This window comes from Megascapheus bottae, chromosome 4 (assembly GCF_031878675.1).
Source record: "Megascapheus bottae isolate mThoBot1 chromosome 4, mThoBot2.hap1, whole genome shotgun sequence".
NCBI classification, from domain to species: Eukaryota; Metazoa; Chordata; class Mammalia; order Rodentia; family Geomyidae; genus Megascapheus; species Megascapheus bottae.
In genome coordinates this window covers 48,953,362-48,966,637 of record NC_143512.1, presented here as the reverse complement: position 1 = coordinate 48,966,637, position 13,276 = coordinate 48,953,362, and the positions used below count along the sequence as shown (strand labels likewise).

Below are 13,276 nucleotides of genomic sequence, written 5' to 3'. Positions count from 1 at the left end.
CAAAGTGAAGTGAACACGACACTGGTATTTTCAGAGTCTTCCGTTTAAAACGTGGTTAAAAGTTGCATTTAAATGTATATCCATCGGATGGGAATCTATCTTCTTTTCTCCGGAAGGCATTGGAATCTCTCCCCCCCTCTCGGGATTAGCGGTGTTCTGGTCCATAAACAACATGGCGGCGTCCGTGAGGCGCTCGCTTCGGTCTTGCTCTGGTGCGGGTTTGTGACTGAGGGAAGCTTAACGAGAGTAGTGAACTTGAAGAATCCGGTACCGGGGGACGGACGGCTCGTCGGCTCGCATCCCCAGCGAGGAGCAGCGCTGAGCGTCGGCCAGCATGAGCAACATCTACATCCAGGAGCCTCCCACCAATGGGAAGGTGAGACCCTCACCGGCTCCCCCGGTGACACCCGGACTGCGAGGCGTCCGCCGGGCTAGGAGACGGCTGCCCAGGTTTCTCCAGGGATGCCCTGACTAGGACGTGTCTGGCCTGGGTTCCCCCAGGGATGTCCTGACTAGGAGCTATCTGTCTGGGATCCCCTGGTGATGCCTAAGAGGCGTCCACCTGGACTCCCTTCGCGATTCCTGAGTAGGAGGTGTCAGGGATTTTAGGGTGCTTTTCTTACCGGGCCTGTGGACAGTGTTCCACGGAAGACAAACTGGGAGCTTTTTGAAAGCATATACTCGAAAGAGTCCTGAAACGGAGATCTCGACCTCATCTGCCTCGTGTAGTCCTGTTCCTACTTACAACCCAAGTCATACAAGCGCCTTCTACCATCCTTGATTCTTTTTTTTTGTTTGTTTGTTTTGTTTTTTAAAGACGTATACATTTTTTTCGTCTGCAGTTTGGACAGTATTCTCAGTGCAAACAATTTTTGAATGGCCACAGGGCACCTTACACTGTACTAGGTGCTGGTGATGCAAAGATGGCTGGGTAAGATCTAGTTGTTACCTCCAGAAGAGCTTAGTTCAGTTTGGGTAAAGAAAAATCTTATGATGATGTGTCACAAAAGTGTGCTTCTGTGTGCATGTGTGCTCCAACCAATATTGACACTTGAACTCAAGGCCTGGGCACTGTCTTAGCTTTTTTTTTTTTTTTCTTTTTTCGCTCCAGGATAGTGCTCTACCAATGAACCACCCTTCCATCTCTGACTATTTATTTAGTGGTTAATAAAAAGTAAGGGATTCTTGAATTTTTTTTCTGAGGCTGGCAGACTGGATCTCAACCTCTTGAGTAGCTAGAATTACAAGGATGAACTACCAGGGCCTTGTTTGATAGGCTTGCTTTTGATGAAATTATATTGTTTTGACAGGAGGACTGAGCAATTGTAAATGCTGGGAAAACATCATGGAGGTACTAGCTTTTGAGCTGGTTTTAAAATGAAGGAACGGTCAGAGAATGTGGGGAATGTAACCATGTTCAAATGGAAAATAATTTCTAATAGATTTCATGGGCAAGGTATGTCACTACCCATCCATCATGATGGTTTACAGTCTGAGCTAGACTAGTAAACTGAGGTGTGCCACCTGAATTTTTAAGTGTGAGCTAGTTTATATCATATTTGACATTTGATGAACTAGCATTATAGAAAAATTAGCAGAATGGAAACTACAGGCCAGACACTGGTTTTTCATGCCTGTAATCCTTGCTGCTTAGGAAGATGTGATGTCAGGATTCAAGTTTGGTACCAACCTGGGCAGACATGTCCCTTTGAGACTCTTATCTCCAATTGACCACTCAAAAACCAGAAGTGGCACTGTGGCTCAAGTAGTAGAACACACAGAGCTCAACACAGGTTTCCAATAATGCACATATACACAAGCAAACAAGATCTTTTTGAATTAAGATAAAGTACGTTTGGAAGATAATCTATTTGCATTTTATTCTAAGATAGATAGATAGATAAATATGTTTTTATACTAAATTGAAATTGGCATGTTGGTAATCTAAACCAAAAATGTAATGTAATAAATGCAGTTTGAAAGCAAAAAATAGTAGTTTTCTAATTTTCAGTCCTTTCTCCAAATTGTGTGTTTCAGATGAAACAGGTCTTTTTTGAAGCAGTTCTTATTTGAATCATTTCCTGAGCATTGTGCATCCCCCCTCACATTATCCCACCTTATTTTAGTCTGAAAATAAACTTTCAAATGTTTCTTGACAGCAACACCAGTTGATCAATTGATTGCCCACACTTGTTATCCTTCCACCTAGTTTTTAACCTGTTAAAGTTATCAACCTTAGCGAAGGGGCATTTACCTATTTTCTTATGAAATATACCTCACGTATGCCCTGTATCCCAGCATTGCTGGCTTTCTTGGCCTATTTAATGTTTTCTGTAGTATCAGCTTTATTTATTGTGTCTCCTATTTTTACTCCAAGAGAGTGCAAATACTATAAAAACAGAAAGAAACAAGCATCTAGACTAGTGCTTGACACATAGTCAAACAGTGCTGAAAAAAAATGAATGGATGGATGAATAATAATTTGTTCTTTTAGTTTCTGAGAAGCACTGAGAACTGTAGAGTTTGAAATTATACTTTTGGTGGCCAAAAGCAGGTTTAGTTGATTTACTCTAGAATATGAGTTGACATTTTCGAGTAGATGAAAATCTTTAACAAGGATACTTCACTGAATAGGAGATCACACACACACACACACACACACACACACACACACACACACACACTGCAAAGCTCAAATCAATTTATATGTTAAGTTTTGGAAATGGAAAGTGACTGATAATGAGGATAGGAATCCTTTCATGGGCTATGACATTCTAGAATTAGTAGGAGTGGTTGCAAAATTCTGTGGCTATTGGGGTAAAATGATATATTGTATAATTAATAATGCATTTAAAATTATTTTTAGATACTGTATGTATTTCTGTATAAATACTTTTTAATAAATATCTTGTTTTACACACCTTTGAAAATATATATACTGTAGTAGTGTAGTATGTATTTATATATACATAATTTGGGAGTTTGAGCTCTAAATGCCTACTGCTCCTCAGTCCTCTACAATCCTCCATCCCCCTTGTTTTTTCTGTTTTGCTAGTAATGGAGCACATTTATGAAAAGTTTGGAGAACTTTGCTATAAAGTTACAAAGTTAACAAGTGTGCCTAATTTAGAGCCAGCCGGCAGCAAACCAGGGTTCGTGGATTGGGATTCCTGAAATAGGGGCAAGGACTAGGAAAAAATAGAAGAGAGACAAACAGATGGAGTTCGGGAGAACTACAGCCCAAGTCAGCGGTCCAAGAAGTCTGTGAGCTCCAGACTGCTGCCTAAGACTGTGTCGTTTATTTTAAGTTCCGACCTTAAATACTCTTCTTAAAACTAGGGAACTGCCAGAGGCTACATTCATACAAAATAGTAAACAAATCACATATAGGATAATTGAGAAAGGATTAACATTGCTTAAAGTCATCATGATAAGAACTGATTGACATAGCTTAAAGTCATCATGATAAGAACAGATTGACATTGCTTAAAGTCATCATGATAAGAACTGATTGACATTGCTTAAAGTCATCCTGATAAGAGTTACTTCCTTGTGTATACCATTGTGTAGGTCCAAGGTCAGGTCCAAGGTCATTGATCCCACAGTCGGTCCCCAACATCACAGGGGCTGAGGAACTGGGATAGAATATGATGAATGTCTGCTCTCATGGAACAGCAGAAGATAGTACATAGTACTCTTTCAGATACCTTCTGAGGAAGAAGGAGTTATCCAGACTCTGTTTATATCCATTCCCAGAGACATGAGAATCAGCTTGGTCTGGATTGTCACCATCCCATGAGGATTTTACTTCTAGGTATTATTTCATGTCAAGCCTAGTTAGAAGGCCTTGCTCACTGTCACACAGGATATGACTACTTCTGATTTAAGCATTGTTCTTTGTATCAGTTGTGACTATGGCATCCATAGAGGTTTCTTTGGTTACACATGGTAAAGTCCTAAAGCTTTATGATGGGCAGCTTTTTTTCCAGTGGTGTATGAAAATAAGGAAGATATTTCGGAGGTGGTATGATGATACAGAAAAGGCACAGCTTTTGTTGCCATAGAGTCTTTTTAGTTCAGTTCATTCTCTTGGAGCCCTTGGATAAGATATTTTTTCCAAGCCTCTGTTTCTGTAAAATGGCACTAGTAATCCCTGCCTTGCAAGTGAATATGAAATAGGATGTAAATGTAAAGGGCCTGCCACAGAAGTTGACACACTGTATGCTCCTTATTTTTTGAAGAGGAACTAGAAAGGGTTGAGAAAATCACTCATATTTATGTTTCCAAATCTTTTATGCTTTTTTATGCATGATTATGAGAGCCATTTAAAAATTTACTAAAGTGTAGTTATTTTTACTTCTTTCTTTCTCATAGTCACTGAAGAATAGTTATAGGAGAACTCTTTAGCCAATAAGAAGCCCCCCAAAATACAACGTGTTTGTCAGTGTTCTATAAATTTATGGCAGATGTGGGCATCTGAAACAGAAATTGAAAGGCAGTTGTAGAAAAAATTCAGGGACAACTTACAACTTCTCTGGGTTTGGATTATTCGTAAAATACAGGCTTGCTAGAGTAGTTTTTCTTATTTATTTAATTTATTTGAACTTAAGGCCTCACACTTAGTTGCATACTTGTGGCCATCACTGTACTACTTGATCCCATACCTTCAGTCTGGCTTTTTGTTGATTATTCTGGAGATGGAATCTCATAGACTTTTCTGCCTAGGTTGGCTTCAAACCAGGGTCTTCCACATCTCACCTGTATTAGAGGCCAGGAGTTTGGCCCAGTGGGTAGAGTGCTTGCCTAGCATATATGAAGACCTGGGTTCAATTCCTTGGTACCACATACACAGAAAAACCTGCAAGTAGTGCTGTGGCTCAAGTGGTAGAGCTCTATTCTTGAGAAAGCCCAAGGACAGTGCTAAGGCCTTGAGTTCAAGACTCAGGACTGGCAAAAAAATGTTTTTTAAAAAATTGTATAGATGATTAAAAAATATGACATATCACTGATAATTGACTTCTTTTGAGAATTAGTCATATTTTAAAAATTATTCTGTAGATTCCTTATTTGCAAGAGCACCCTAAATGACAGTGGTGGCTGTCCACAGATTGTTGACAGTAATCAACATTTTTTTACACTGGGGTCAAAAAATGGAAAAGGATACTGGAGAAGTTAATTTCCAACTTTGTTGTTGTATTCAAATTTAGGAACTAATTATTCCTTTCATTCAGTTGTAGTTATTTCTGAGCCATTTATAAGCTGTTTTCTTCTATGCCTTAAGGAGTTCTAGTTGGAGGCATAGCTTAGAGCTAGAGTGCAAGCATGTATGAATTTAATCCTTGATTCTGAAAGAAAAAAGAGAGAGAGAGAGAGATTCTAGTTGTTGTAATATTATTGCTTCTACCAATGCATTACCAGTCAGGAGTTGGTGGACAAGAGATGACAGAATCCTATTTATTATTAGTGGTATTTTTTAAAGTTTTTCATTTTAGAAGTCACCAGCAGAATTAGATTAAAAATATTCTTGAAGGCTGGGAATGTGGCTTAGTAGTAGTGTGCTTGCCTAGTATGCATGAAGCCCTGGATACGATTCTTCAATACCACATAAACCCAAAAAGCTGGTAGTAGTGCTGGGGCTCCAGTGGTAGAATGCTACCTTTGAGCACATCCAGGCTCAGGGACAGAGCTCAGGCCCTGAGTTCAAGCCCCAGGACCAGGAAAAAAAAAAGTATTTTTTGTTTTTTTGGGCCATAGGGCTTGAACTCGGCCTGGGTGCTGTCCCTGAGCTCTTTAGCTCAAGACTACCACCCTACCCTTGAACCAAGCCCCACTTCCTGTTTTTTAGAGGTTAATTGGAGGTAAGAGTCTCAGGTCTTTTGTTTCTGGGCTGGCTTTGAACCTTGATCTTCAGATCTCAGCCTCCTGAGTAGCTAGGATTACAGGTGTGAGCCACCGTGCCCTGGTCAAAGTTCTTTTTTAAAATCTTAAAAAAATTATTTTCTAAATTAGAAATAGCATGATTTTAAATATGAAAATTACAGATGCCTAGTGTGTCCTAATTTAAGTTAAGGAGTTTGTGTCTTTTTTTTTTTTTTTGGCCAGTCCGGGGATTTGAACTCACGGCCTGGGCACTATCCCTGAGCTTCTTTTGCTCAAGGCTAATTAATGCTCTGTGTTCTTACAGGTTTTACTGAAAACTACAGCTGGAGATATTGATATAGAGTTGTGGTCAAAAGAAGCTCCTAAAGCTTGCCGAAATTTCATTCAGCTTTGTTTGGAAGGTAAGAACTATTTGAGCGGTATTTTGTGGTGAAAACTATTGTTCACTTAAGACAACTTGCATTATATTTTTCACAACATTGAAGATTCATGTTAGATAGCATGATGTGACATTAAAATATATGCAGAGAAATAGAAAGGGTATCAAGTTTCTCTTAAATAAACCTGTATTCTGTATATGTAAAGAAATTGATGTGTATTTTCTCCTCTGCTAACTTCTTTTGTCTTTTCTCTTTCATTCTCTAAATATGAGTGGTCCCAAGTTTGCCTCACATTCTCTATTGCCTTCACTCTTTTTTTTTGTTGTTGTTGTTGTTAGTCATAGGGCTTGAACTCGGGGCCTGGGTACTGTCCCAGAGCTTTTCTGCTTAAGATTGGTTCTCTTCTACTTTGAGCCACAACTCTACTTTCAGTTTTCTGGTGGTTAATTGGAGATCAGAGTCTCATGGACTTTTTTTGCCTGGGTTGAACTTGAACTGTAATTCTTAGACCTCAGCCTCTTGAGAATTATCGGCATGAGCCACCAGCACTCACCTTCCTTCACTGTTTCATTGTTTCTTCCATCCATATGACTCAGACTTTCAGAGCTTTATTTCTTCTTTTCTTAGCACTAATTTATTTAATGGACTAGAAACTTCCATTATCAGCTAAACCTGGGCATAACAAAATATGCCAATTTCTTCTCTAGACAGTCTTGACTTTTATCTTGATGGCTATAATTGCCTCTTATCTGATCTGTTCTCACCTTCTTTCTTTCCCCTCCATTTGTGTATCTGATATTTAAATCTTTAGGCAGTGTGGCTTCCTTCCTTTCCAACTGTGTTTTCTTTATATTAATCATGTAGTTTTGGTGATAATGATATTTGAACATTTCCTTTCCACTCCTACTTCCACTCCTATTTTCATATTAGTTTTTGGGTTTTTTTTCTCCTGGTGTGTTTTCTCTTCCTTATTTTACTTAATTCTACCTATTTTTAAACTGTCTGTACAAAATTCCAGTTTCTGTACCTCTGGTGTTCACCATTGGTATTATCAGTCTCTCTACCTTTGTTGGCTTTCTAAGATTTCTGTCATATAATTATTGTTTTCACTTGAATGTTGTTTGTTCCTGAATAATTTCTTATGGAACTAAATACCTCAAATATTTTTATTTTATTTTATTATTATTATTTTGTTGGCTGTGGGGCTTGAACTCTGGCCTAGGCACCGTACTTAAACTTCTTTGGCTCAAGGCTAGCACTCTACCACTTGAGTCACAGTACTACTTTCAGCTTTTTCTGAGTAGTTTTCTTCTTCTTTTTTTTTTTTGCCAGTCTTGGGGCTTGAACTCAGGGTCTGGGCACTGACCTTGGACACATTTTGCTCAAGGCTAGTGCTCTGCCACTTGAGCCACAGAACTACTTAAGGCTATTTCTGAGTATGTGATATTGAGGACTCGAATCAAGGGCTTCATTGCATGCTAGGCAAGCACTCTATCACTAGGCCACACTCCTGGCCCCTTGAGTAGTTTTATTAGAGATACAAGTGTCTCATGGACTTTCTGGGCTGGCTTTGAGTCTACATCCTCAGATCTCAGCCTCCTTAGTAGCTAGTATTACGAGTATGAGCAATGGGCCCCTGGCTCAAATTCTTTTAGAGCTTCTTCTTGTCTAGAATATATTACATGTTGTTTTAAGTATTTATAGCAGTGGATAATCACTGTCCTCCTAAGTTGTTCCTGATTTTAAATGTTATTCAGGATGCCAGACAATAGCACTTTGGATCAGAAACAATGTAGAAAAGAGAATCTACAATATTCAGTGGTTGGGGGTATGGGAGTGTGGCCTAGTGGTAGAGTACTTGTCTAGTTTGTATGAAGCCCGGGGTTGGATTTCTTGATATCACATACGTAGAAAAAGCCAGAAGTGGTGCTGTGGCTCAAGTGGTGTAATGCTAGCCTTGAGAAAGCTCAAAGACAGTGCTCAGGATCTGTGTTCAAGGCTTCAAACTGGGGGGAAAATATCTCTCTCTCTCTCTCTCTCTCTCTCTATATGCATACCTGGACCAATAGATATCTATCAGGGAATAAAAAAAATGGGTATGAGGGGCTGAGGGAGTAAGGGAACATGGGACAGGAGAGAGAGAAGAGAAAGGACATCTGCAATGATCATTATTAGTAATTGCTATGACAGGCAGGAAGGAAATAGATTCAGACAGGTAGTTTAGTTAGAGACCTCAAATAACTGTCAACAAAGCTAAGAAACAAAAGACAGAAAATTCAGACTTGTTTCTGGTAAGAAGTTTGGAAGAATCAGAATCTCAAATTTTACAGGAGAGTGAAATTACAAAAACATTAGAAAGAATGAGTGGTAAAATTTCAACTGACCAGGTGAATGGAAGAAACAGAGAATATCTGTTTCTGAGTAAATAGAAAATGAGTCTTCTTTTGTTGCATGATGATGAAGCTCAATTACAACAGAAAGTTATTCTCTGATTTATAAGAGTACAAGGAAAAGGAAAAGAGAATGGAAAAGTAATAAGCAAAATAAATAGAATAATTCTCCTAGTTAAACAGTCAGGGGATTGAGTTATTTCTTATTGGAAAGGCTAGCAAGATGCCTGAAGACTGGTATTTAAAAAAATTATTTGTTATTTAATAAGAGTAAAATAGAACACATATGGCTTCTTCCAATGCATATACATTTCCCTCCCCCCCTCCTCCCACTCAACTTGATTTCCCCCCTTCCCTATCCAATTTCAAATAACCAATTAAGCATATATAAAATATATCAGATAACAAGGTGAAATATTGTAACAATACGAGATAACCAAGGGACAGCAAAAGAGATGAGAGATAACATAGTACATTAAGGACAACAATCACTCATTATATGGCTTTTGTTTCCTTATCCTGGAGGTCCTTACATTTAGTGCCACACTATTTGGCCTTATGTTTCTAGATTTTGTTCTATTGTAATTCTCTGCTAGGAGAGCCCAAGGTTTCTACTGATTTTGAGAAATGAGAGAGACTCTTGGGCCTGTGTTCCTTTGAGTCTGGCTTATTTCACTTAATATGATTTTTTCTAAGTCTTTCCATTTCCTTACAAATGGGGCGATGTCATTCTTTCTGACAGCAATATAGAATTCCATTGTGTATAAATACCACATCTTGTTGATCCACTCATCAACTGAGGAACATCTGGGTTGGTTCCATACCTTCCTTTCTTTTTTTTTGCTGGTCATGGGGCATGAACTTGGCCTGGGTGCTGTCCCTGAGCTCTTCAGCCCAAGGCTACCACCGTACCCCTGGGCCTGGGCATTGTCTCTGAGTTCTTCAGCTCTAGGCTTACCCACCCTACCCTTGAGCCAAGTCCCATTTCCAGTTTTCTAGAGGTTAATTGGAGATAAGAGTTTCATGTCCTTTTGTACCTGGGCTGGCTTTAAACCTTGGTCCTCAGATCTCAGCCTCCTGAGTAGTTTAAGATTATAGGCGTGAGCCATGTGCCTGGCTTTTTTTTCATATAGTTTTATTCTAATTAATAGAAGGGTTACATTATATTCACCAGATAGAAGGTACATTACTTCACAAATATTGAAACCCTTTCTCATGTCATGGTCCCCATTTCCCTCTTCCCTTCCCCCGCTCATCTTGATTTCCCCCTTCCCCAGCCAATTTCAAATAACCAATTAAACATATATAAAATATATCAGATAACAAGGTGAAATTGTAACAATATGAGATAACCAAGGTACAGCAAAAGAGATGAGAGATAACATAGTACATAAAGGACAACAATCATTCATTATATGGTTTTTGTTTCTATATCCTGGAGGTCCTTATATTTAGCATCATACTATATGGCCTTATGTATCTAGATTTTGTTCTATTGTGAATCTCTGCTAGAAGAGCCCAAGGTTTCTACTGATGATGACAAATGAGGGAAACCATTGAGCCTATGTTCCTTTGAGTCTGGCTTATTTCACTTAATATGATTTTTTCTAAGTCTTTCCATTTCCTTACAAATGGGGCAATGTCGTTCTTTCTGACAGCAGCATAGAATTCCATTGTGTACAAATACCACATCTTGTTCATCCACTCATCAACTGAGGGACATCTGGGTTGGTTCCATATCTTTGCTATGGTAAATAGTGCTGTAATAAACATCGTTGTGCTAGTGGAATTGGTATGTCCTTGTTTCTGGACCATTGGGTAAATGGCAAGTAGTGGAATTGCTGGGTCATAGGGGAGCTCTATGTTTAGTCTTTTGAGGAACTGCCATACTGCTTTCCATAGTGGTTGAACAAATTTGCACTCCCACCAACAGTGTAGTAGTGATCCCTCCTGGCCACATCCCCTCCAGTACCTGTTGTTACTAGTTTTCTTGATCCTGGCCGTTCTAACTGGTATGAGGTGGAATCTTACAGCTGTTTTGATTTGCATTTCTTTTATGACCAGAGATGTCGAGCATTTCTTCATGTGCCTATAGGCCATTTTTATTTCTTCTTCAGAGAAGACTCTCTTTAAGTCTTTGGCCCATTTTTTAATGGGATGGTTGTTTCTTTGGAGATTAGTTTTGGAATGATTCAGTTTTTTGAGATGTTGATATATTTTAGATATGAGGACTTCGTCTGTTTTATGGTTAGTGAAGATCTTCTCCCACTCTGTATGTACCTGGCTTTTTATTTTCTTAATTCTCAAGAGTAATTAGTTGAGTGATCTCAGTGTGCCCAGTGAATCTAAATTTTGACACTAACAGATTTCTTTTGTTTTTTTTTTTTTAAACTTTATCTTATTGTCAAGGTGATGTATGGAGGGGTTACAGTTATATTCATAGAGTGAGTACATTACTTTTTTTGTTTCTTTTGTTTGTTTTGTAGTTAATTGGAGGTAAAAATCTCACAGATTTTGCTGTTCAGGCTAGATTCAAACCATAATCCTCAGATCTAAGTAATCCTCCTTAATAGCTAAGGTTATAGATCTGAGAATATTTGAATATTCTAGAAAACTATTATGGCTTTAGTTTTACAGAATTAGAGATATACTTAATTTTAGAAACTGATAAATTACTTTTATTTTTTTTTTAGCATATTATGACAACACCATCTTTCATAGAGTTGTACCTGGCTTTATAGTCCAAGGGGGAGATCCTACTGGTACAGGGACCGGTGGAGAGTCCATTTATGGAGCCCCATTCAAGGTAAAACTGAACTATTATTATTGCAAGTCAGCTTCGATTGCTTAATTGAAAGTGATTATGTCCCAAAGGAAGAAAACCCATCTCACATAGTATACAAAATCATCTGTATAAAATTATACTGGTGTAACAGAAACCATTATGCAGTCAAGCATTCTTTTTGAGTTTCTTATTTCAAGTTTTTATGCTAGATTGAATTCAGGTGGAGCTAAAAATTATTCTGAAAAAAATATTACTCAGAAAAGAAGATCCACAGAGCTTATTTCCTTGGGTCGGAGTGTATCTAATCTCAGCAATTGTATAAGTGAGAAAAAAAATTTAGAACTTTGCATATACTATTTTATTTTCAAATGGTTTATTTAACCATCATCTGGAATCGATAGTAGTTTACTTGGGCTATTCTGACCAAATACCTGAGATAATATGTTTTCAACAACAGGATTTCTTTGTCACAGATCTAGAGTCATGAAGTATGCTGGTGTGGGTCCTCTTGAGGTCTTTCTTGTTGCTCATGACTGTCTTCCCCAGCTTTCATATGGGGAAGTTCTGGTGTCTCTTCCAGGAAATGAGGCCGGTTGAAGTAGAGCCCCAACCAAGAACCTAATTTCATCTCATATCGTTCATCATTTCTTCACAGAGTTAGACTGAGTCACATTGGATGATAGCATAAAAAATTTGAAGGGCACAATTCAATTCTTTATCATAATATGTATTACCAACTATATAGAACAGTTTTCCATTGCACAAAGACAATAGAAAATCACAAAGAGAACAGAAGGAAGAAGTGACATTTAAAAAGAAGACGAATTATTAGTCAAGAATAGACTAATGATTCTTAACTGGCTGCACAGATCTAAGAAGAAAAAGAATTGATGTAGAAATAAGTGACAGAGATTAGGACCAACAGTGGGTCCAGGTACACTAAAATTATGTTTACTATTGGTTTCATGGTCTCATTATTAGGTCCTTTGAGTGAATAAGGAAATCTTATAAAAGGGGAGTTTTTAAAAACTTCATATTTATTCTAAGGGGAAGGCATTTCTGGATTCTCTTTCATTTTTTAACTGGGTCCCACTGTGACTCTTGAGAATGATATTTCAATATGAAAGGTCATTAAAGAAACCTCAGATATCACTCGAGTATTTTAGATATTACCACAGTGATACCTTATAATTTTAGAGCCTCTATCTGTTACAAAGCATTCCTTTATTCTATTATTTGGTGTAGAATAGGTCTTTTTGATAAAATCTTCCTAGCATGAGATTTTTGCTTTATGATTCTTAGGTAACATAGTTTTCTTGTTTTCTACTAGGTCCTTTAAAACATGGTACACAGTTATAATCCATTGAATTCAGATCTCTTAAAATTATTTATAAAGGGAAAATGATTTCTTTTGCAAAAATAATTATATGACATGACTACATAATAAATGATTCCATCATCAGGTCTCAAGGGAAATTCTAGATAGTTTGTACTTTCTCTTTTGAAAACAGCCAATTGTACTAACTAATATCCCCTAACTACTCCCAGTTAGGGGAGATTAAATTTAAGACTTAAAAAAATGCAGTAAAATCAAATTAACATAATCATACCATATTTCTTAAATTAAAAGAACAAGAAGAAAGTAATTGCTTGCCAATGTTTATACTGGGCTAGGAAAAAGAACTAAGTGAAGATTTCATAATGCTTCAAAGATGGGTATCTTAGAAAAATAATGGAAGGCTTTACAAGGTTAGAGAACTCTGAAGGATGAGAACAAAATGAGCTTTAGAAAGAAATCTGTTCTCCTTTGTGTACCCTTCCTCTATTCATAAGTGAACAGA

General features: G+C 37.8%; 1 protein-coding gene across 2 annotated transcripts in view; it reads left to right on the top strand.

The window, feature by feature from the left end:
• The first annotated feature begins 175 nt into the window (after nt 1-175).
• The window catches only part of Cwc27 (CWC27 spliceosome associated cyclophilin), a 179,377-nt gene continuing 166,276 nt past the window's right edge, over nt 176-13,276 (top strand). Inside the window, exons 1-3 of one of the 2 annotated variants that reach the window (XM_090331865.1) lie at nt 176-376; nt 6,185-6,281; nt 11,344-11,456. In XM_090331865.1, the coding sequence (XP_090187991.1) occupies nt 335-376; nt 6,185-6,281; nt 11,344-11,456 (252 nt within the window). In that variant the 5' untranslated portion in view covers nt 176-334. Of the gene's footprint in view, nt 377-1,432; nt 1,457-6,184; nt 6,282-11,343; nt 11,457-13,276 lie in introns of those variants that run through there. The other variant, XM_090331866.1, reaches the window with a different exon arrangement.